This window comes from Polypterus senegalus, chromosome 3, assembly GCF_016835505.1.
Source record: "Polypterus senegalus isolate Bchr_013 chromosome 3, ASM1683550v1, whole genome shotgun sequence".
Lineage (NCBI taxonomy): Eukaryota > Metazoa > Chordata > Cladistia > Polypteriformes > Polypteridae > Polypterus > Polypterus senegalus.
In genome coordinates this window covers 144,008,394-144,034,922 of record NC_053156.1, presented here as the reverse complement: position 1 = coordinate 144,034,922, position 26,529 = coordinate 144,008,394, and the positions used below count along the sequence as shown (strand labels likewise).

The window sequence follows — 26,529 nt, the reverse complement described above, 5'->3', positions numbered from 1 at the left end:
TACTGTGTTTTTTAATGTAAGGTTAATAAAAGATGCAATCCATCACGCGAATTCACAATTATTATGCCAACGAATGCTGTGTACCTTAGCTTCAAACCACTTTCTATTCTAAAATAACTTCTTGGTTTATTTGCCCATGGTTTTTCAAAATCCAATGAAAATAATTTATTTAAAGGAGATTTGCTATCAACGCCCAGCCCTGATTTGTTACGCTTTAATAATGGATAGAGGGATGGATGGCTTTATACGCTTTATGTCAAGTGTCAGTAGGTTGTGGTAATGTAGAAATACGTATGTCAAGCGAAACATACGAAAGCGTAAACTAATGTTGTCAAATTTTACATGTAAGTTTAATTTGCTCAATACGAATATTTATTACAAACCCTTACCTCGATTATTTAAACGCTGGTGAAAGTTTTAAATATGAAATGAAGGCAAAACTTTTCATAGGGTGCTCTTGTTAAAAGTATCGAAGAAAAAAAGCCAATAAACGCACACGGAATAACCATTTTAATATTGGACACGAGGTTAAGCATCTTTTAAAATGTTTTATAATATGCAGCATTAAAATATAAATAAAAATGTGAAATTTTAATAGCACTACATATTTGTTTTCTGCATTTATATACATGTATACATGTTGTGTTACATTAAGTTGACAGTGGGTGGTCTGGGCTCTGTTAGAATAAGACTGACCACTGCGTATGTTATCATGCAGCAATGGACAATTTCGCGTTTAACAGCTGTTTTATAGTTTAAACGTAATAACCATACTTTTCGTCTGACAGTATTTTTGACGAATAGGTGACTGGGCTAGTTAAAAAAGTCTACTAAATCATCTATCTATCTATCTATCTATCTATCTATCTATCTATCTATCTATCTATCTATCTATCTATCTATCTATCTATAAAACGTTAATCGAGAAAGTGGTACGCAAAACCAAGCATTTTTTCACGAATGTTTTACTCACTATCGTAGCATATTAACCTACAGCGTTGGTAGTCAACATGAAATGCAGCCTTTTAGAAAGTGCAACATACTGCGTAACATGGTAGAATATTTCCTACTCACTTGTAGAGGTTAATTTGTAGAACCCGGAAAGTGTGTGCGTTGCGCCGGTCGAGCAGCCTATCGGGAGGCAAGGGGACCAATGAAATCAAACAACAGCTTCCAGCGTAACCAAGAAGATTGACGTGGAAGACGCGTCAAATTAATCGGAGCAAATCTTAGACTCTGGAATAGTGAAATTTGCCTTGATCGAAAGAAGATCACCTTTGAGAATTTCATCCTGAACTTTGAAACTTTGTTCTTTCAGAGCATTTCGAGCAAAGAAAACAAAGCTTCCTTCTTGTGCGTCTTTCATTTCTAGGAAAGTGCTCAACGGACCAGGCAAAGAGGAGAAGTTCCTTTCAGCCATTGAAGGGCAAATATTTAAGCGAAAGCATCCTGAACCGCCGGGCTATGGGTAAGCGAATACGCACTCCTTCTGCATGGTTCAGTGGCAGAAAGATGATAGAAGTATAACTTGTTTTACACGCCTGCATGACTTGGGAATCGTAAGCATAAAACTTAAGACTCTGCTTCGAGAATTTAACGAAAGAAAGCAAGTTTGACATTTTTAACAGTGAATGCATTAAATACTGAGCAAATTAAATTTTAAGAAAATACTTATTTATGTAAACGGTTCAACCTTTTAAACTGAGCACCCTTATTTCGTCACATATTTTTTAGAGTAATATATCATTTCTGCAGGCTGACAACTTTCACATGATTTAATGCAATTCATCGATTTTATTTATCAACGATACCAGTTAAACACTATCTGAGAAGTGTTGTAAAATTAAACAATGAACATTATTTTTGAAAAAGATATTTTGCAGTCTCCTATATCTAATGTTCTACTCATGCTGTTTATGTTGGAACAGCGATTTTTCCATGAGCCCTATTGGGAAGTATTCGTGTTTTTACAGCTGTAACTATTCGGAAAAATATCTTTTTTTGAGTGAGTAACTGTGTTTAGCTTTTATTATTATTGATTTCATTCCTTTTTCTTCTTTCTAACAGAGCAAACCTATGGAGAGGTGAACCAGCTGGGAGGCGTGTTTGTCAATGGAAGACCTCTGCCTAATGCCATAAGGTTGCGGATAGTAGAGCTGGCCCAACTCGGAATTAGACCTTGTGACATTAGCAGGCAGCTGAGGGTCTCTCATGGATGTGTGAGCAAAATATTAGCAAGATATAACGAAACCGGATCGATTTTACCAGGTGCTATTGGAGGAAGTAAACCGAGGGTTACAACACCGAATGTGGTAAAACACATCAGAGACTACAAGCAGGGAGACCCCGGAATTTTCGCATGGGAGATCCGGGACAGACTTTTGGCAGATGGAGTTTGTGACAAGTATAACGTGCCCTCTGTGAGCTCCATCAGCAGGATTTTAAGGAATAAGATAGGAAACCTTTCTCAACCTAATCAATATGAAAACACAAAACAACCAGCTCCGCAACCTACTTTATCTTACAATCACATTTACCAGTACCCATACTCAAATGCAATGTCGCCTACCGGCGCAAAAATGGTCAACTCCCCAACAGTCGCATCACACGTGGGCATCCCGAGGGCTTGGCCATCAGCGCATTCAGTGAGCAACATTCTGGGGATCAGAGCATTCATGGATCCCGGTAAGTTTTGAAACTTAAAATACACTTCCGAATAACTGAAAATATCAGGTGAAGAATTCATAATTTTACCGCGTTCGTCATTTTCCAACAATTCAATGATAACGTTGATTTATTATCGTCTGTGTTTCTAGTAACATTTAAATGCATTCATTTTGTGACTTATGATTATGACAGTTTAATCTGCCTTGTAACAATGATTTAAACTATCATCACGTTTTTATCGATTCTGTTGATTTTGTAATTTTAAAAGCAACGGTTTCGAATTTAACACAATATGTGACACATTGTAATTTTACCGAGAATAAAAGATAAAAGTGTATTAAAAAGGGACTTTATGAGAGTGATAGAGAAACATCAAACGGGAAGCAGTAAATGCTGTACTGTCTAGCTGATTCCTACACTTATGAAAATATTAAGTCGCTATTTTTATATTTAGAAGTGCAAGTCTCTTCCGTGCTATTTATTTATGAAATAATTCACATAGCCAACACGATTAGATTACATAAACAAGAGCAAATAATTCAGTCTTTTGAAACTGCAGACGGTTTTATTTAATGTTTACTTTCTTGTGTTTTAACTTTTTATGAACTTACAGAAAAATCAGACCACTTTTAAATAATGTATTTTCTGTATACTTTATTCTAAAGAAACGGAAAAAATATAGTATTGGAGAATAATTAGGAAAAGGTTATTAGCTTTAGTAACAGCAGTAAATTTGGTGGTAATATATTTTTAATTGTATCTAAAACCTCTTTCTTAACTCATTTTTAACACATTTACTATATCGAGAACAAAGGTTGTGCTTTTTTCTACCATATTTACGATTTTACTTGTTGAAGCTGCTTAGGCCTTTCATGCATTATAACTGCAAATAGTAACAAATCCGCATTAAGGAGTTAGCGAGATAATACCATCATGTAGTTTTAGTGTAATGTGATGCCTGCCTTTTTAATACAATTCTTAAAATAAAGTCATTTCGGTAGTCATAATGATTCAGCCTTTGGATTTGCCCCATCATTTACACTTTATTTTCATATGATTATAGGTAGTATTGCCGGTACAGAAGCACCATCTTACCAACCGAAAATCGAGGACTGGAGTAGTGTTAACAGGGCAACATTTTCCACTGCTCACGGTGTAAACGGCATTGACAAGCCATCTATTGATCCCGATATTAAATATCCACAGGTAAGCAGAATGCTTTGCGCATAAGTTGCGATAATAAGTCAAAATCGAATTATGCTGAAACTAAAGTTACACAGTAAAAAAAAAAGTGTTTTGTTTATATTATGCTATGTTAGTTTCTACTTTTATTTTTATATTCTTCTTTCTTAGCCTGCCTCATCTTTATCGACCGTGAGTAGTTTTGTTCCAGCTTGCGCGTATTCGCCTTCCAACCAGTATGGAGTTTACAATGGACCAGCAGGTAGCTATATGACCCCTGGGCATCACTGGCAGTCTCAAGGCGTCAGCTTATCCCACCCTGGAAGTGGCATGACAATGCATGGGGGAGAAATTCATTCATCCATGTCCTTTAAACACCCAGAGAGAGAAGGTGAGTTATTTTTCTCAACAGTTTACAATGTGCCTGTCACTATAGGTCTGCTGGGCTGGTAAATAAGTCAAAGAATAGGGGGACGGCACTATTCACATTTGGAATTATTTATTTTGTTGATTTTGCCAAAAAGATGTTTTTAATGTCATCTTGTGAAATGTAATACTTTTATAAGTGTAAAAGTATTGAGTTTCTTTTTGTGCTTTAGTGTATTACTTTTACTACTATAAATGTTACAAAGAATAGTATAAATCAATACGAAAAGAGGTTTTAAAATGTTATATTAAAGATTTCTTTATTTTAAAAGCACCATTTTACCATACAGTTATAAGATTACATCAACCAAACTAAACATTTTGTCTGTTCCAATAACCTGGAAAGATTTTAAAATGACATGTTTTCTATATTTGCGAATGGAGAAAATAATGTATTGATTTATAGGGATGTGTATATATTCAGAAATAAGCAAATCGGTATGGTGAAAACATACGTGTGGAGTACGTACATGCACAGGTTTCTGTACTGTGAGGAATTAATCACTGCCAGAGACACAAATACTGTACTCAGCTCAAACAGCAAATCCTATAAATGCTTGAATTTGTAGTTTGCATGTCAATAATATAAAATATCCTAAAAATCAGTGTGCTATATCCTAAAGTTAGATTTCAAATTATATTTATCTTTGTGTTGTTCTGACAATTCGCTACACGTGATACTATTTAACCAATTCTAATATCTGCCGTCCAATTATATTGATCTGTAACTCAAAGAAAGAAAGAAAACTTTCCATCTATTTTCAAACGTTTAATGCCCCTCCAATCCTTTTCCCCCTTTTTTACAGGAGACCGAAAACCTCCAAGCCCTTTAAGCAAACATCAGCATGGAGCTTTAAGTAATGTACATGGACTCACGATTCCTGCCTCTTCATCATAATGATTTTTTTATTAAATGAACTTTTATCAGGAAAACATTGTTGACGGAGCAGAACAGGAAATTAATTACAATAAAAAATTACATTAGATTAATGTTTATTTGTTGCAGTTTCTTTGCAAACAGAGGCCTACATCAGTATGGCCCGAACACAATATTTATCGATGATACTGAAGTGTTAAATACGAGCTCATCGCATTTCTTTTAACAGTGTTTTTTGTGTACAATAATTAATGGAACAGTCTATGGCTCTTTAATTTTATTTTATAAATTTTAATGGAAATGAAAACTATCAGAAATATTAACAGTGTTTGATGCCTAGGAATTTATTTTTTATTTTATATTTTTTGTGTTGAACAAGGAAGATTCTAAATGTGGCGTGTCTTGATTGAGTCTACATTTTCAAGTAAAGTAATATCCAAAAAAAGTCAACATAAAGTCGATGATAACCATATAATTGTTTGGTTTTTATTTCTAAAAGGCCATGAAAACTTTTTTTTTTTTTTTAGTTTTATACGTGATTGTGTTTGTGCATTTGTATTTGTTCTTCCCTGCCATGAAAATGCATCAATAAAACATCCATACAAACCTTGGACTTCTACATATGTGAACAAATATACAATTTGTACTCCGTCCAGTTTGTGCATGTATGTATGTATACAGTATTTGCATAGTGAGACAGATAGTTAGATATTTAAAAGTAAATTAAATAATGGTAAAGGATGAATAAAAACTGTGATATTTAACTTAACAATTTACGTAGATTTCTTTCCATGACAATGTATGCATAAAAAAAAAGTTTTGCAGCGAAGGAATTTGAAGAGGAATTTGTAAAAGTATGGATTTTACATGATAAAATGCATTTTATATACAACAATAATTCGCATGGCCAGCATTCTATAACATACTTTGCTGACTCGAAGTATTTTGAGGTAATGAAGCTTTACGGCTTTTGGCTTCCTCCTGGACATATTATCGTTTCTTATATTTTTGGCCTGAAGCCACAGTCCAACACGTTATTAATGGTGGCTGTTTACCACTTGAATCCACACGTTATTAAAAGCACTCCTCTTTTGTGTAAAGCACCATAATTAAAATAATCTTAAAAGTCCCGAAATTGGCCCGCAGCCTTGAGTTCAGGGCTGGATGCTGCCTTGTCTGTGCCCGATGGACTCGAAATAGGATCCGACATCCACTCACTAACTTATGAAATAAACGGGCTCCTTAAATTAATAAGTTGAAAGAAAAATGTGACAATACATGTACCGTTTACTACTGCATACTTTTTGTGTGTGTGTGTGTGTGTTTTTTAAATTTTCTAGAAGCTCTCTTAATTTTGGCAACAGTAAAATTGGTTAATGCACATTATTGTATGATAATACATATTCTTCAAAGGAATACTAAAATGTGGAATACACAATATCAGAACACCGTTTTGGATTTTTATTGATTCAAGTGTATAGTTTTAACTTCAGATGACGTGTTTTACAACGCCTCTCCTCGTTTATTGGTAGAAAAAGAAAGCACATAAAAAATGAACGTGTTTCTATACAAACTTAATTAGTGATAACTGCATATATTTCAGTAAAACCGGATATAAGCTGAAAACTTCAATTTTACAAATCAATAAATAATCAATAATATGCGTATTTACACTAGGTGTTTGGATTCGCTAAGCTGATATCTATTGTACTCCAGATACCGGAAAGAATCGTGCTTTCTCACTCAACAATATTTCTAAGATCAAACATTTCAAAAGCATTAGTATTTCAAACCGAACTTATTAAATATGACATCTCGTGTTTTCTTCATCTTTTCTTCATGTAAAACGTTGTGAGGACGCATGAAGGATAACAAATATAAAGTTTATACATGTGCGGTGCGTCTGCAATCTGCAGTCATCCAAATAATTTATTCATTTTGTTGGGATTTATGTATACCATCTGAAAGAACTCGTTTTACATTTTTATTATACATTTTGTTATCATATAATGTATCATTTGTTTAGCGAAACGCGCGAAAAGGTTTACGAAATAATTATCTATCTATCTATCTATCTATCTATCTATCTATCTATCTGTCTGTCTGTCTGTCTGTCTGCTAGCAGCAGTTTCGGCCCATAAGTGCATTAAATATCATCAATATTAATTCTTGTACTGTCAAACTAAATTACATGGGTATAATCCGTTTTAAAGTAGAAATCATTAGTATGCCATTACAGTAAATTAACGCTTAAGAATGGATTGATGGGGTTTTGATAAATGTTGATTTGCCAGTGCAAACAATGTGCTCCGAGTTAATAAAGAAAGAAAGTGGAACACTTATAAACTGTAGCGCTCTCTTACTGCTCCGGAGTCCTGTTTCGAATCCCGGCCCTGTCATAAGGACGCAGGTCTTACGCGACACCAAATTGTCTTTGTGATGTGTGTGTCCTGCGATGGACTGGCACCGTAAGCACTGTTGGCTTTCTGCCTTGTGCCCAGTTGTGGTGCGGTATTTCCCGGTTCCGGCAGTGCAGTGTGGAAAATGGGTGTATGGACCATCTTGAATTAGTACTGCTTTTCTTAATCTAAGGAATAATGTTGTCTTCCATATAAGTATACATTTTTGTAAGTGGTAAAACTGGATCTCCAGAATTCAATGTCCAATGTAACTCTGATATTCTCTTCCTTTGCATCTGAACTGATATTAGTAATAAAATTATAGCCCAGTTAAAATGTCCATCAATGTGACAATTGGCTTATACTATATAAGCCAGCATGACGACCGGCTTATTATATAAACCAATATGAAATATATGCTCTGTGAGTGAACAGTTTATCATATTTTGATTTATTAAAGTTAAAAAACATAAAAGTAATTTCAACGCTCAAGTAATAAATCACACGATATATTTTATTAAACACTGTCAAATGTTTCATAAAGAGCATTGAAATTAGCAATGTGCCATTAAAAACCTTTGCAATCCTCTGCATGATCAACTGATTGCCAGTTTCAGTTGTTATTAAAACCAAATGATGGCTTTATGGTTTATGTAACAAGAACACAGTATACATACATACATACATACAAACATATATAATTTGTAAGAGTAAGTGGCAGGCGCTTTGCTTCACCTAGCTGGAGCAATACAACCAAAGAATGAATTATGTTCTCTGCATGGGTTGTTAAGCGTATTACTTCTGAGATAAACACAACGCCCCAATAATAATATTTCAATACACTATAATGGAAATGCGATCAGACAAAACTGTATAATTAATGTCTTTTATTCATCTAAGTCTAAATATTGGACAATTGTAAAAATAAATACCTTCTATTCTCATAAGTGCCATTCTTTTTGCTAGATTCTTTCTATCCATCTTTTTTCCCGATTCCTCCTTTTCCACTGCAACCGATGCCTTTTACTTGCGGTATAGGGACACATCCGGACGGGACTTAATGGCCATCGCAACACTTGACACAGTGTAATCATTGTTGCTTGTAAAGAATATGCTGACATTCTTGCTCGCATGTGCTAATCAACATAAAGTGAAAAATTACCAAATACAAAATTATGTAATTTGAAGTTACAATCAACGTCACGGGACTGTTAATTCTGTATTCGAACAGTAATAGAAAAAAAGGTGTTGAAAAGTGTGGACGGAGACCAAATGCATCTGTATTCACGAACACCGACAGCAACCTATCATGAAATAAAATCTATAATTGTATGTCAAACATTTATCCACATATTTCCAAAGTCCCCTAAACTTATTCGGCTCAGAAAACAACGAGATTGTTCACAATATTTAAGTTAAAATAACTTAAAATAATGATTTTTATTGATATTGTGTAGTATTTTCTTGATATGATCAAGTAAGTCTCTTAGATATCACTTTAACATAATTAAATAACCTTGAAACAAAACCATTAAATTATTTTCGTATAATACAATCAGTCAGTCTTGGGAATTGTTTTTTACTCACCTCTTTTTAGTTATTTTTTTTTTAAATTCACTGTTTTTAATACTCAAAACACATGCCCATTTTCACTATACAGTACACAGCTGAATTAAGTTGACTTAATTTAAAGTAAATAAGTTTTATGTACGTGGCTCTCCTATATTTGCATAAAGATCCGCCCCTTTTGTTGCATTGTGGTCTAAATTATCCTCACACTTTTCTACAGTGGAAAGAATTTTAAAGGCTTTTTGTAAACTGTTTTTTTGTTTTTTTTTTCGGTTGTGCAAGATGATTTATGATTTTATTTTGGTCCAGTGGCAAATTTGTTGCCCACCCAGCATCAGAAAAGTATTTTTCTTTGCTTCTTATCCAACAGAATATTTCAAGGTTTCACAAAAACCGAAGTCTCAAATAAATGAAAAAAGTATTTAACTTGGCTGTATATAAATTGGTTTAATAACAATACAAGATGATTTGGTTTTGTTGTCATAAACTAATAAGCTGATGTTACTAGAATTACAATAATATTGCTTAAACTAACAAAAAATATGCCAGTCCTGGTCAAAGAAGCCAAAAACATCGTTTCAGGCTTGAATTTAGTTCTATCACCAATTGTACTTTATTTTAATGGAAAACCATCTGTATATTTTAAATCAACACTATTTAATTGCAATGGAAATATGTTGCATAGTTGATACAAGTTCATTCAATGATTTATTCTTCTGAGTGCTTACTTACTAATACTAGTTTAACATTGCTGCGTTAAGTCACACCAACATTATCAAGTTTATCAAGTTTAAAAAAACTTGTTAGATTAAGTTAGAACTACCTTACTAAATCAGGATTAACCACTGCTACCAAATTTGGATAAAAAATCTTTATTCTGAAGGAAAGCAACTTAATTTTTCCATAATTTAAGTTTTGCTAAAGAATAATTTTATTGAGTGATGAACTATCTGTGTGCAGGGTGTCTTCAGTTCTACTGGGCCAGGTAATCAGCGTAAACACTGGGAGGAAGAGTAAGGTCTCAGACAGACATAATTGGCCAACACTGACCACTGGACCACCATGCCCCCAAATAAGTCACCTGAGGAAACTCATGTTTACTACAGATCTAAGTGGTGTTAATCAATACTTATCATTTAGGTTATGACTGGCCCACAACTACATACACAATCTTTTAGTGAGATTAGGTTGTTTATTGTCAAAGATTCGGTGTTTGATGACATTTCTTAAAACAAGAGAGTGTAAGCATTTACTTAAATTTAAATGATAGCAGTCTAATATTGAATAATGTATTTAGAGTATTTGGAAATAGTACCTTTAATGGCTAACTCTTATTTTTAAACTCAGAGAAAACTGAAAAAAACTGGAAATGTTTTGAGGAAAACACAAAGCTGTGAATTTTATTTGTCTTATCCATTTCAGGTTAAGAATATTAGTACAACTGTGCTGAAAACAGGCCATTCTACCAAACACGCTCCAAAACTAATTGCGTTACATTAATTATCAGAATTGTATTCTACCCAAAGTCTCATGTTGCGGATTTTTGTTGATGGCTTCTGAGATGCTATTTATTCATATTTGTGTTTCTGTTTTGTGAAACGGTCTTATGTGTGCTTTGCAGAAACCATAACTAATCATATTAATGGACCTGCCAATTATCATCACCAGTGAAAATGAATGTATCCACCAGGAATAGCCTCCTAGGTGGGGATCAATCTGGAGTCAAACTGATGCTAAAAGGCAATGCTCTTTAATAACATTAATTCAAAAAAATATATGTGCAGCTAAACATTTTGGCACAATATGTTAATCAACAGTAAACTTGGTTTCCTTCTACAGTTGATGGACACATTAGAATAATAAATAATTAGCTAAAACTACCTATTTAATCACATGTAATATTAAAGCAACACAAATTACTTAGACACATTTTGTTAGGATACTGTTGAGTCTAAATGTGTCCACACTCTTAAAAATAAATGTGCCAAAGTGAATCTTCAGAGCGATGCCACTTGGGAACCATTTTTGGTTCCCAAAAGAACCATCCACATGAAAGTTCCAGAAAGAGCCTTTAACTGTTTAGATCTGTACCAGGCGCCACAAATAGCCATGAATATGGTAACAGATTTGGGAAATACCAATGGTTTTCTGCTTTTAAAAATACTGGTTTTGCTTATAATAACAGAATAAGTTCAGGTTTTCTTAATCTCTCAGTATCTTGCTAGCTTGCTATACTTTGTCATTTTCAAAGCCCAAAGAACCAATGTCATATGCAAAGAAATCCACGCAGAATGAAATGATTCGTTTTTAAGCAATGGTCCTGCAAGAGAGCAGATGTAAAGGAGCCTGGGTGTGGGTGTACCCTGTGGTGGACCAGTTTCCAACCAGAGATGGTTCTGCTCTGGTGCTCACATATGCCCAGGATAGTCTCTGGCCATGTAGTGTCAACTAGATAAAGCAGTTTCAGCCTGTTTATATAGAGGATAACTTTGAAAATGACAATCTTAATATTATAGAGATATATTATTATATACAGGTTTTTCACTTACACACATGAGCATGCACACTTCTCGAAGTTTTGTGGATGTACCCCATTGTCTAAATTCACTTAAATATATTTTCAAAACAGATCAGTGTTTGCAGAAAACACACCTCGTGTTTCTCTAACACATTCCCAGTTTTCTCAGAACTTGCTCGATTAAATATTAGCTGCCACAACTCTGGAACTTCCCACACAGGAGCAGATAATGAACATAACAGACCCAGTTGCCACAGGTGTAGTTTTACTGAAATGGGAAAGATCAACAGTAAAGGCAGACATATTCTACTTGTGTTTGGATTAGCAAGACACACATTGTGATGTATTCCATATGTCAATTTGTAAATGTGGTTATTGTTTACTTAAGAAAATTAGCATGGTTTGATCTATAAGTGTCTGTATGCCACCTATAAATAAGGTAAATAATAAACTTATTTTAATGCTGAATCCAGCCATGCTTACTAGACATACATAAGTGAAACTGCTAAGACAATTTTTAAATTTTTTTGGATGGAAGAATGCTAAAACAAGCACAGTGTGTCACATAAAAATAATCCATGGTTTCCCAGACGTTACAGATATACACCATATCATTTATATAATCATGAACATAAATTTCCATATGTGCATGTTGATTCAGTTTGTGCAGTATTTAGAATATTTTAGCAGCCAATGTAATGTTAAAGATTAATGAACAGCAGCATAAACCAATAGCTATCTATGCCACAAAGGTTTGTTGGCGTAAGCAAATATGTTAGACATATGTGTATGGAGAGGATTAAGGATTCGAAAAATCGAAGTAGATTTTTTATTACACATAAAGCATGAACTGCGAAGTACATTTAAATAAGTTTATATATCTATATATATATGGACAGGCGTTTGTTTTGGGGTTGAAAATAAGGGCCAGTCTCACTTATGCTGAAAAAGTGGTGGATTAGAGTTATATAAACCTAGACATGTTACTATAATGCTAAAGAGTATTTAAAAAGGGTACCATCTCGGCGTATATTTTAACTGCATTTTTTTGGTAATTCTGAATAGGATCAAGACCATTATGGATAACTGTAAATCACGTAATTAACAATTATTATTCCCCTGTTCTCCCATCAACCAACTTTGAAAGAACAAAAAGCTATGTTCATGTGAATTCTATACTTTCAAGTCTTTCTCTCTTATACTCTAAAATTAAGTACCAACTAAATAATTTCCATAGGTTGAACATGTGTAAAGAGCATAAACCAAAGGTGAGTTCTGAAGTGGAAAGTTAAAAAAAAATCAGCAAAATACAGAAACTATAATATAAAAATGATATACAAATATAAATGGTTTATGTTATGCAAAATTTAAAAAAATTAAGTATTTTCATTTATTTAATGCTTCCTTAAAATTGTAAGCCCAGTAAAGGAAATTAATTAAATGAACTGTATGCATAAGAACACATTTTTGTTTTTGTCAAAAATAAAAATATATATCCTTCATTAATTATGTATAAATATATATAAACATTATGTCCATTGGAGTATAAAAAGAGAATGATGTACACCCAAAATACATCAGCAGAGCTGCAACTGTCTTATCTTCAGACTCACCTTCCCTGTCACAAACAGAAAGTGAGTGGCATCCCATCTCTATGAACAAGCAATTAATTGCTTGTGTACCTTTGAAGCAAGCCAAGTCTGCATGGATTTTGTGGACCTTTAAAAGCACAAAAAATAACATTTTACATCAACAGTCTACAAAAATGATTAAGTAAAAGAGGATAAAGTAATAGAGCATGCAAAAGGAATTTAATGTGTAGGTACGTACACTGGCACATTAAATACATTACATTGCATCGCATTTGAAATCTTTATCATTTAAGTGTTGAAACAGGGATGGTTTTGCCTTCTACTGTAATTGACTCTATCCCTCATGACCCTAAATTGCTTTAAGTGCAATTGGAAATGGATAACAACAATAAGTATAATAAAAAATATTGAAGAGACATATTTATGAATAAAACCCATTTATCCTTTCAAATACATTTATTTTTTATTTAATTAATCTTATCAATAAATGTGGGTATTTTACAAAAATATTAAATTCAATAAGGACTCTTGTATAAATCAGTTATTCTGGGAAAAAAAATAATTGATTTAGTCAGGACAAACTAATTGCATTATAACAGCAGTGTAGTGTCACAGTATCAAATAAATAACCATTGCAGTGTGCCATAAATACCTGAGAATATAAAGTGTTTTTATGTTTTCATCCAATCCACATTCATTTATCCCCTTACCTTTCGGACAGCAAAGCATCTTATTAGAATGGTTGTGCCAAACTGTAACAATAGTCAAACAATGAGGTGTAAGTAAGTGAAGGAAAAGCACCTCTTATTGACCTCATGCACCTTTGGTGTGACAATTTCTAACTTAGTATCATATCCTTAGGTATTTTTTCAAAAGTAAATATGGACTTGTATAACTATGGACATGTTAATTCCTCAAAATATTAATATTAAATAATAATAATAATTAATAACTTCCACACACTACAACAAATGTATGCAGAAAATGCGTTCCATAAAATTTTATAATGTATTTTGACAATTATAGAGAAATTGTTTTTTATAAATTTAGGTTGCTTCAACTGTTTTTATCATTATATGTTATATATATGATTATAAAGCTATGAAGCAACTATCACTCTTCTCAGAATCATTCTTCAGTTTTCTTATTATTCTGCTCAGCATTAATATGAATTAGCATACAGTGCTATTAGGGCAAAATTAATACAGTAATTCAATTTTGAATGTAAAATCCTGTTGAATGAGATAAAGAATATGTAATTAAATAAAGGAAACTTTTGTTTAAAAAATTAAAAAAGCTTATTTTTTCAAAGATTTTTATAATATTTCATCTATCCCCCCTTTAATGCTTTTCATGCAGTACACATGTAAAATGAAAACGAAAGAACAAATTATTTTTCTTTCTGAAAATAACATAAAATTAAGCTTTTTGTTGTTGTTGTGATTACAGTATATAAACACATTTACTGCTTGTTTTAATTGTGTGGTGCCTATGATGTCTTAAAAATAATTAGCTAAAAAAGATTTTAATTAACTCTTTATGGTAATTTCATGTACTATTTAACCAAGTAATTAATAATCTCACAAATGTATGAAGGTCCAGAAACTTAAACATTATCTGTTTAAACTTTTAATTCCAGCAATGAATTAAGTTTCCCCTCTTATATACCTTTCACAAAATGCCATTTAATTATAGGGTAATGCTTTATACTAAGACACACTGTACAATAATTGTTGAAAAATCACCATTGAAATGAAGTGATCTACTAAATCCAATGCATCACGTGGCAAATTTAAAATGTACAAAGTACACATTAATTACACACACTTTGTTACAAATAAAGAAAATACATACCAAATAGAAGGAAACATTTTTAAGCATTGTTAATTTTGAAGTGGATTCTAAGAAACCTTTATGATTGCACATCAATAAAGATTTTTAAAATCCAAGTTACGCTAAAAATAATCAAGTTTGAATGGTATAAGGGACTATTTGATTGTTCTAAGTTTTAATTATTAAAAAAATTGCAAATTCTGAAAAGTAATGAGAAAATCTATATTTTTAGTTGTGTTTTGTAAACCAAATGACAGTATGATATTAAACAATTTACAAAGCTGCAAAACAATTACACTAAATAAGCCCTCAGTTCAAAAATAAACAGATTTGGATTCACTGGTAAACTGGATCTTGTAGTCTATGCATACAATGTGAATTTCTTGCAAATTTTGCAAATATATATATAACCTACATCAATGCTATGCTACTGTCTGGTTGACTTAGCTTAGACAGGGCATTTCCACTTTAGCATAATGTAGGCTGTTTCAATGATCTGCTCTATTATGCAAGACAAAACATGTATTTATTGAATCCAGCATATTTCACTTCAAGTTAACTTCAAAAGCAACCATATTTCTAGAGCATCAACTTGTATTTCCAAGTGATGTTTACCTAAAACATGTCTTGTGATTTAATCCTCAACACCTGCAGCTTAAGTAATATTTTTTAAAACTGCAAGTAAACTACGTGTAAACATTATACACTTCATCATATGCAATATTTTCAATAAGGATTTTATCTTTAGGCATTATGCTGGGCTGATTTTTTAAACATATATAGGACATAAAGTAGGTACACCTTTAAAAATAATTTGAAATTTCATCATGGGCTTATGAAGAACATAATCCATACAATCTAATTCATAGCTGTAGTTACTGGAGCAGGAATTCAGCCATGGCCATGACTCCAGATTCATTTTTAATTGTCAAATAACCTAACATGCACATGTTTATGTTGTGAGGAAAACAGGATTACCTAGAGAAAAATCCACTGACAGAACATACAGATTCTGTAATTCCAATAAAGTTATAAATTAAACATTAATTATAGATAACATGAAAGGTATTAAAATGCCATGAAATAAATTTTCTTGTTCTAACAATATAATTGAAATGAGATGAAATATCATATTTTAAAACTTCATATAAAAAATGTATTATTCAACTAAAATTAATTATACCATAGCTAGGCTTCCATTTTTAAAGAAACAAGAATGCCAGCTGCTTGGTATAGCATAGGTGCTGGAGCTGCAAATTTAAGTGGCCCCTTGGTTTCTTTGTCTGGGGTTTGTCCAATCCTGGACTAAAGTATATTCTCCTCCATTACATTTCTTGTCTGTATCTGCATGTGTGGCTGCCTTGCTAAATTAAGAAAACATGTGTCTGACAAATTGGGGTCAATAAGTCTGGCCAAACTGTCATTGGTTACTGGCATGCTCTCTAAGCTGGCGTGATAGGCTCTGACCTCCATAACTCTGAACAGATAGATGTTAAACTGCTTGTAAGATACTGATAGGATACAGTAAATGAAATTGCTGTGAGTTGTTCAGAAGGAACATCTAACAACCACCAGGCTGTCTTTGCAGTAGCAAAAATTTCCCCCATTAATCTTTATCTTCTATCTCAGGCCATGTTAATTTTTACTTAGAGTGTACATTAAGCATTTCCATCAATTATTTAAATAACAAATATTAATTATCTAATTTAATATTACTAAGACAGTAACTGTGGACTTCAAGCTGCAGTACTATGCAAAGGGCTTAGGCACTTGTGAAAAAAATGGTATGACGTGAGCAAGTTTTCAAAAATAATTTCATGAATAGTTTTTATTAATCAGTTAACTTCCTAGGTTTGGTGTAAACAGAAAAAAAATATAAGTATAATCAGTATTTGGTGTAATCATCCTTTGCCTTAAAACATAAACAGCAAAAACTCCCTTTAGTTCACTTGCAAGTCTTTTGTTAAAGTTCTACTGCAGACTTTGGCACATTTACTTACTTCTGTCTCTTCCTGTAATCACACAAAGGCTCAATGATGTTGTGTCCAGGGCTCTGTGGAGGCCACGCCATCTGTTGTAGAACTCTCTAGTCCTATTTTTGTTCCAGGTAGTTTTTTTGTAACCTTGCCTCTCAATTTTGGGTTGTTGAAACACTGTAAAATAAGGTTGCACAAATCAGCTGTCTACCTGATTGTTTTGAATGACGGATAAGAATCTGCCTGTACTTCTCAGCCGTGAAGGGGGCATCAATTATGGTCAAATCACCAACTCTGCAGAAATGCAAACCCAAACCTGCATATACATCCATTGTGGTTCACTGTTGCCTGCAGACATTCTTCCATGTACTGTTCTTCTCCCCTTTGGCTTTCTGTTAGAGCCAAACATTTCAAAATTTGACGCATCAGTCCAGATCACATGCTACCGTTTTTCTGCACCCCAGCCCTTGTGTTTGTCTGTGTAGATGAGTTGTTTGGCTTTCCAGATGAATATCTTTTTTGTCACAACTCTTTTATGAGAACCCCTTCTGATAAGACTTCTGTTGACTGTAGATGCATCAGTCACAGCTACCTGTTCTGAGCTGATAGTGCTGCTGGGCATCTTCTGATTTCAAAGGGAAATATGCTTCAATTATTTCTTGTTTGCTGCACTCTGACTCATGGATGGCCACTGTGTTTGCAGTTTTCAGCCTTGCCCATTTGACTGTGCTTCTTCAGAAGAGTTTAGACAGCATATCTGACAACACCTGTCTTCCAGGAAATTTCTGCTTGGAAAAGACCTTGTGATGTAGGATGACTTCCTTGTGCCTTGTCACTATGCTCGCTTTTGCCATAGTGTATGATTTGCAGGCCACATCTACTGCATCCTCACCTTTTCAGTATGGTTATCTCTTGCCCAGATTTACTCAATTTACACAATTGTTTCAGCTTCAGTTCAACACATATATTTTGTCATTGACCATTAGCTCTGTTTCTTATATTTTCTAAATCAAGCACTGAACTGCATGCCCTTAAAGATCTCACATTTCTTAACTGGAAAGTTGCCAATTACTAAGTTAGTTTCTATCTTTAAAGACATTCAAATATCTTAATGTATTGCTTCACCATATTAGGAGCTCTAAATTATGCTGTCCTTCATTGGCACATTTTGCGATTATAATCATAAATGTAGGCACAGTAGTGCTGTGATTAGCTTTTCTGCTGGCCTGGTCAGTCTCTGTCAACTTAACACATGTTAGTTTGGCTTTCTACAGGTTTTCTCTCTCACTCTATTTTCTCATTTCAGGATATGCATGTTAATCTGTGACAGTAAATTGGTTGTGTATTGTGAGTATATCCTGTGAGGATCTGGTATTCCAATCAACATTTCTTCCATTATTTTTTCCCAATCCTGTCAGTATATATTCTAATTCAGTATATGTTTCCTACAAACATGTAATAAATAAAAGAGAATTTGAACAGAAACTGGTCCTCATCAGAATTTCCTTCTGGTTAGAACTGCTGTAATTATGTTTTTTTTAAACGCCAATTAGTAAAAATTTAGTGATAGAAATTGAAATGTTCTGCCATTTTTGATTAATTATATTTCAGCTAGTATACAGGAGCTTTTTAAGCTTGTTAAATTGTGACAATAACTTTTCGTTGTTCTTGATAAAAAGAGCAAAGGAGCTTCTTATGTGTTTCGTGTGACCTTTTGTTAGGTAGACAACACCACAGAAGAAAATAAAACAAGCGATAATAATTCTGTCCCTACCGACATAGCCATCAATCCCAGTCAATCTTCATTTAGTCTTGTCTTTCTGATTATATTAATAAAAAGTCATGGAAGTTAGAATTTCTTCAATAACATGATCTGCTCTATTATGCAAGACATCTTCATTAAAGAATTTTACAGATACAACTTTGTGACCTCTAACCACTAAGGCAAGTATTTGAAATGTAATGTTTCTATTTTAAGAAAGGGAAACCAAACTGCTTTACTAAAAAAAGTACAAAATAAAGATTCAAGGTTTAAGTAAGGCTTTAAAAGTTTTCCATGCATGTAAAAAGTTGATATAAAAGCCAGGTGAAAAAAACACCTGCTGTTTGTATTAAAAACAGCTGTCTGTTGAATTTAAGTTTAGTATCAGTTAAAACATTGTAAATGTTCGGCATCTCTAAAGAATTGTTTGCAGTTAGGGATATAAAGCTTCATGTGACTTTATTCAGCAGTATACTTTCCAAATGCAAGCACTTTCATCTTTTAGACTTTGAGAAAACTGTGCCATAAATATTTAACGAAAATATAATATTGTGGGAAGAGGAAACAGGTTAGAAAATGTATGCATGACATAACACTTCAGATGTGTTGTAGAATCTTAGTTAACTGCCTTGAAGGTGGAGCATTTGTTTATTTAATTTATCAATGACTTTGTTATCATATTTGTGTTTATAAAATATTTTGAGTCATATTAAAAAATAATAGCAATAATACAAAGTATTAGTATGAATACATGTTTTTAACAGCATTTTGCAATATCATTCCTGAGAAGCCTGTGTGTGGAAGATAATCTTGAGGTTAACATTAAAATGGCTTACAAAGAATAGGTACAACACCATCCAGGTGGTGGTGGGGAAAGGTTGACCTTGAGTGATAATACTACCATTGAAAGGCTGAAGTAGCATTTTGAGAAAGTTCAAAATCCCATTGATATTTCCTAATACAAGAAGGCAATGACAGAAGCATCTGTTGGTTTTAGTTCCGTTTATGAAGTTACTTCTGTGGGTAATATGTTCCATGTTGAAAGGCTATAGGACAGATGATCAGTTCTAAAAGCTGAAAGTACTGTATATTTTTAGGCTGTCTTACTAGCATGAGTGTTCAGTATTGTACAGTAGGAGGGGACGGTATCTGAAAACTGGCAGACTGATGAGGTTATTTCCTTTTTCAAAAGTGGAACAAGAGAATGGTTCAGTTACTGCACAATTACACTTTTCAAATTTCCTCTGAAAACCTATGCCAGGGAACTCCAGGTGATTTTCGAAACTGTAATCTATAGAAGAAGCAATGTAGATTATACTCTGGGTGCTGGCATGGTGAACCAGCTCTTTGTCCTTAAGCAGTTATTTAAGGAGCCTTGGGACTTTTTCAGTCTTGTGTATATATTCTATAGATTTGGTGACTGCTTTTGACTTCATATCTCATGGTATATTGTGTGAGCTGTTATGAGACTATTGGGTTTTGGAACAAATGTTGTGTTCCATTGTACCCAAGAGTTTGCACAGCAAAATTTGTGTTTAGATATATTGCATTAAGTGAAGGGTAAAAGTCTGTCAAGGGTGCATTTTGCTTTCTCTCCTGTTTGTAAATATAACAAAGAACAGCTAAGGCTCAGTGAGTATCCAGTTTGGAGAACTGAAAGATTCACATTGGCTGTTTTCAGATGATGTTGTCCTTTTGGCCTCATCTGAATGGAATCTTACTGTATTGGTCAGCCACCATGTGTAACAGAGTTAGAACGGGATTTAGCACCTTCAGATCTGAGGGAATGGTCAGCTCTGGAAAAAGAGTGACTTTACCTGTGCATCTGAGGAGAAAGCAAATGTTCCAGGTGGGCTGGGATGATCAAGTTTTGTTAAATGCAATTATAGAAAAATATTATACTGATAAACTGTTAAGGAAATAGAAATCATTTTTACTTTTAGTAGTAAGTAGTTAAAATTATATGTAAATTTTGGTGATTATGTGTCAGAAATGTCTGCTATTATGTATGATGTGCCCCAAGGATCTATTCCAGGCCATTTATTATTTATTATGATCACATGCTCTGGTCAAATAATTTCTAAATATAAGGTAAAGTGCTGCACAATAGCTATTCAGACAACACACAGCTGTACATATCTATAGTGGGAAACAACCCTGGAGCTCTCAACCCTTTGATTAACTGCAGTAATTTTCTTAAACCAAACACATACTAATCAGAAACTGTAGTTTATGGTCTAAAGAGAAAAGTGAGGATCATAGGGAAAACTTGATCATCTTGCTTAGCAAGTGCTAAGTCAGTACTAAAGTATCTAAATTTTATGGGAACTAAATTTTAAATCAGCCATTAAACCTATTATGACTGTTTCTTGATTTATGGCACAAATTCAATGTTATTACATAAGTATGTTTTTTTACTGATGTCATAGTGCTTTGTATGAGTGATCCATACTCATCAGTGTCACATATAGTGAATCTATTACTAAAATTATATAGCTCTCTGGGTTTAGGATTAACTTGGATAAAATTGTTTGTTCTGTTCCCAGTGAGCAGGTTTGCTTATCAGATTAAACTGGAGCACCTTCACCTCATTGCCTCAGAACAATTTAAATATATAAAAGTTACAGTTACAAAAACCTTTGAGGTCTATTCATGTTCAGTTTTGAAATTTGAAGGAAAGCATCAACTAAGATATAAATATATGATCTTATTACTCACATAATTAGAATTAATTTTATTAAAATGATATTTTTTCTCTATGCTTACGTTAAAAATTAATGAAAAAAGAAACATAATTGGTCCTTCATTCATTTGGAATGCACAAAAAGGATATGTATAAAAACAACCTCAAAAGAGAGAGCATGGCAGTACCTAATTTTCAATTTTATCACTGGGCTGCAAATATGCTGTACATACTTTAAAATAATGGAAAGAAGCAGAAATATATCAAACTGTACCCCTGCTTGGTTAGAGAATGAAAGGACATTCTATTCAGACTCCTCACTATACCGTATGCCTTGCTCTGCCCTTCTCTACGTAATAATTATTGTTAATTTACCACAAATCTGGTGTTTTAATGTTTACCAGAAATAATAGCACTAACTCTGGAAATAGTTTAAAGCAACACTTGACCAATTATACGTCAGATACAATGTTTCACTAGTATACGATTGTTACTTACTGCAAGTTATAATCCTTATTAAAAGAAACCAGTCAAACACTGATAAATATACAGACAATATCCACTGCTGAAACTACAGTAAATATAGATGAAGAAAACATTTTCAGACTTAAATAGCTTATATCAATGAGTGTATTCATATATGATCTAAGTGTACGTTGGGAATGGGAACTTTAAATCAAAATATCAGAATGACTGAAAATCAGCCATGGACAAGATACATTTTTCATTAAAATGTGCAAAGAAAGGTATAATATAGTTGTAAATCACATGCATTTATCTCAACTATGATTATGCAAAATATTTTTCAGATAAGTCTTATATGTACAATTACTTCAAAAGGCTATATTATTCAAAGTAACAGCAGATAAAACAATGCTCTGTGAAGAAAAATCTGTGATGATATCTTACAATCCTCTCTGGTCATCTTATCTTTATCAGTTGGAAAAATCATATTTCATATTTCATTCTCTGTGGGAAGATGATGTCATTTTTTTATCTTAAAATTAGAAATAAATTTTTTTTTCTCTGAGAGGAATACTCCAATATCAAAAATTCTTAAAGTCATATTAAAATAAACCAGATGGGCCAATGTTAGGCTTTTTAGTCAATGTGCAGGAGCAGTGTGCTTTTTGTTCACAAACCTCTCTAAACTGAGTAGGGGAGAGATGCTAATGTTCATCTTATTTGATATGACATGGAACATAAATGTATAGAGATAGTGTTGGCTGAATTTTTATGTTCTGTATCTAATTCCCTGTGTTCCAATTCATAAAATTAAAAAAATAAAGGAAACATTTAGGAATTTAAAAAAATTACAGTAAAATAAAAATATATACATACATTTCTACACACATTTGCAAATTCTTTACATATAAGCATTATCAAATATTATACATATTTTATTAACATATTGTATAATATGTCTGGTTCTAGGTAAGTAAGTAGAGAAAACTGAAAAATTCAAGTGATATACAGAGAAAATAAACCGCTGGTATACTATCCAGAATGTTTATCTAGCTGACTTTTAATTTTTAGTTAGTTAAAATAGTTAGTGTTACAGTATTAACATTTGATTATCAGAGCTGATTTTTCTTAAGTGAGTTGAGCAGTTAAATATAACACATATCAATGAGATGTTGATGTTGTCAATTGTTAGTAAATGCTTGGTGCTATGAGGTTTCAAACCCTAATGTGAGTAGAGTAAAGTAATAGGTTGTACGCAACTCGTTATTGGCCGTGCACACATCTTCACACACAGCAGATGCTGCTGATGCTGATGATCCATGCATTGGCAACATTAAATATTTTCATCCACTGAAGCTTTGTATTGGTGTCTCTTTCTGCCTACTGCTAGTCAGCTACCCTATTTATTTAACTCAGTTTATGAAAGTGCAGCAGTGGGTGCAGGTTTTGGTTCTACCCTAGATCTGCTTTAAATCATAACTTACACTTCCTTTTCTTCACTACATTAGACCTTTATTGTGTCACTAGCAAAATACCCGCGCTTCGCAGCAGAGAAGTAGTGTGTTAAAGAAGCAATGAAAAAAAAAGGAAACATTTTGAAAATAACGTAACCTGATTGTCAATGTAATTGTTTTGTCACTGTTGTGAGTGATGAGTGTTGTTGTCATATATATATATATATATATATATACTAGCAAAATACCCGTGCTTCGCAGCGGCGAAGTACTGCATTAAAAATTTTATTAAAAAGAAAAGTAAACCTTTTTAAACTGAGGGAAAATATACCAATAATTATTTGTTAAGGATCTCCGGTTGTAACATGACCAAGCTGTGCGCTGAGCTTACTCTTAAGGATGCAATGTACAGTTGGCCATGTGAACAGTAATCTTGTCTCGAATCTCACAGCTTGGTTTGCTGCTGTCATAATCGGTAATTGTTTCAATTACGACAGTATTTGCAGGATTTGTTGTGTTTAAGTGACATTTGGCATCTGTCAAGCGTTGTAAGCACACAACTGGTTTCATCGATAAAATCACATCCAGCTTTTGAGAGTTTAAACATTCATAAACATCAATTCGGTACACTTGAAAGCAACAACCGAACAATTCAGTGGCAGCCATCAACTCACATGCAGAACCATAGGTGAAGGGCTTAAGCATTTCATTCTTATAGTGCTCCTGTGTAGTATAATTATCTCCTGTACAGTCATCAGTCCACATCTTGAACCTGTCCCAGTCATTCAATACCTAAGACACAATGTTCCTCCGGATATCAAGAGTGAGCCTGATATGGCCGTGCAATATGATCATCTCAATAGACATGGTAAAGGGGGTTGGAATGATAAAGGAAATGGGTACCTGAGCAATGTAAAGTAAGTGTAAAATACCTACACAATAACTATAATTGTAATAAACAAACAATAAAACAGCGGAGAAGCTGTGGATTAAACAAAAAGGCTGTAGTTATCAGTAGGGAGACGTGAATCCCGTGGCGAAGCAAGGAAGGGAATGTAGAAACCGGAGCGACGGACGGTCTTATATAGGCAGGGAGCCAACAACGTGGGAGGCATTGGGATGGGGGACCCAACGCCGCCTCACACGGCGACCGAGCTGCAGGCTATGGACGTATAAATGTACGTAAGTAGGATTCAGTTAGCGTTGGGAACCCGTGTACCAAATTTCTTGAAGATGTGCCCATAAGTAACAAAGACTGTTGAAAAGTTCAATATGGCGGCCGACAGTGGCATCATACCACCGAAATAAGTACGTACATTGGTTTCGGTTAGCTCAGGGAAGCCGCCTACCAAATTTCGAGAAGATGGGGCCATAAATAAGAAAGTTCAACATGGCGTACGTTGTTGACCGTTATGACCATTACGCGTAGAATTTCGAAATGAAACCTGCTAAACTTTTGTAAGTAAGCTGTAAGGAATGAGCCTGCCAAATTTCAGCCTTGTACCTACACGGGAAGTTGGAGAATTAATGATGTTGGAAAGTTCAATATGGCGGCTGACAGTGGCGTCATACCACCGAAATAAGTACGTACATTGGTTTCGGTTAGCTCAGGGTAGCCACCTACCAAATTTCGTGAAGATGGGGCCATAAATAAGAAAGTTCAACATGGCGGACGTTGTCGACCATGATGACTGTTACGTGTAGAATTTCGAAATGAAACCTGCTTAACTGTTGTAAGTAAGCTGTAAGGAATGAGCCTGCCAAATTTCAGCCTTCTACCTACACGGGAAGTTGAAGAATTAGTGACGTTTGGAAAGTTCAATATGGCGGCCGACAGTGGCGTCATACCATCGAAATAAGTAAGTACAGCAGTTTCGGTTAGCGCAGGGAAACCGCCTACCAAATTTCGTGAAGATGGGGCCATAAATAAGAAAGTTCAACATGGCGGACGTTGTTGACCATTATCGACTGTTATGACCGTTACGTGTAGAATTTTGAAATGAAACCTGCTTAACTTTTGTAAGTATGCTGTAAGGAATAAGCCTGCCAAATTTCAGCTCTCTACCTACATGGGAAGTTGGAGAATTAGTGATGAGTGAGTGAGTGAGTGAGTGAGTGAGGGCTTTGCCTTTTTTATTATATATATATATATATATATATATATATATATATATACACACACATATAAATATATATATATATACATATCTATACATATACACATATATACATACATATATATCTACATATATACACACACATATATACACACATATACATACATACACACATATATACACACAAATACATATATATATATATACATACATACACACACACATATATAAACATATATATACATATACATACATATCTACATATATACACACATAGCTATTTCAGATCAGTGCAATACGCTGTTTGTTAAAACGGTTGACTCCCGCTCTTACGTGCAATAACAAATCAAATCATTCAGTTGTCTTTGCTCATATGTCATTTTAGAGCTGGACGCCTGGCATCTTTTTGGCCACAAGTTCGTTTCTGTTTGGTGTGAGGTTCTGTGTTGTGGAGATTCTCAGGATGGATTGCAGGTGCTCATCAGTGAGGCGACTCCTGTGTGCTGTTTTGTTAGTCTTTATCACTGAGAAGAGCTTCTCACACAGATATGTGCTACCAAACATGCACAAGGTTCGAGCCGCATGTAGACGGACTTTTTTTGTTCTTCAAAGTCACCAAAGCGCCGTGTAAACTCAGTGCGCAATAACTCTAGCTTCGCAATAACTTGCAGCATCATAAGGTAGACTTGATTAACGCGTAAGTGTTCGCAAGGCAGCTGAAGCGCTGCATTATGGGATCTGTAGTTTATTGTGTTACCAGCACTTCATATACCCGGCTTTAATAACAATAATACAGTATATAAAATGATCTCGGGGCGGATATAATTACGCCGGGCGGATGTGGCCCGCCCTTGAGTTTGACACATATGGACTAAATAGAACTTGAAAAGATATATTTTTCAAATGTGATCGCGCAATTCAGATAGAGTTGACGCAAGACTACAGCCTGCATGCCTCAATGAGTCATCCTCCCTCGCTCTTACTTTTTACCGCTCATCTAATGAATACA

The 26,529-nt window shown here is 33.9% G+C and overlaps 1 protein-coding gene across 3 annotated transcripts in view; it reads left to right on the top strand.

Moving 5' to 3' along the window:
- Positions 1-1,246: 1,246 nt before the first annotated feature.
- pax1a (paired box 1a) overlaps positions 1,247-26,529 on the top strand; it is a 91,369-nt gene continuing 66,086 nt past the window's right edge. The window contains exons 1-5 of one of the 3 annotated variants that reach the window (XM_039748017.1): positions 1,249-1,468; positions 2,068-2,685; positions 3,731-3,873; positions 4,021-4,240; positions 5,082-5,261. In XM_039748017.1, the coding sequence (XP_039603951.1) occupies positions 1,465-1,468; positions 2,068-2,685; positions 3,731-3,873; positions 4,021-4,240; positions 5,082-5,173 (1,077 nt within the window). In that variant the 5' untranslated portion in view covers positions 1,249-1,464 and the 3' untranslated portion in view covers positions 5,174-5,261. Of the gene's footprint in view, positions 1,469-2,067; positions 2,686-3,730; positions 3,874-4,020; positions 4,241-5,081; positions 5,262-26,529 lie in introns of those variants that run through there. The other 2 variants (XM_039748016.1, XM_039748018.1) reach the window with 2 other exon arrangements.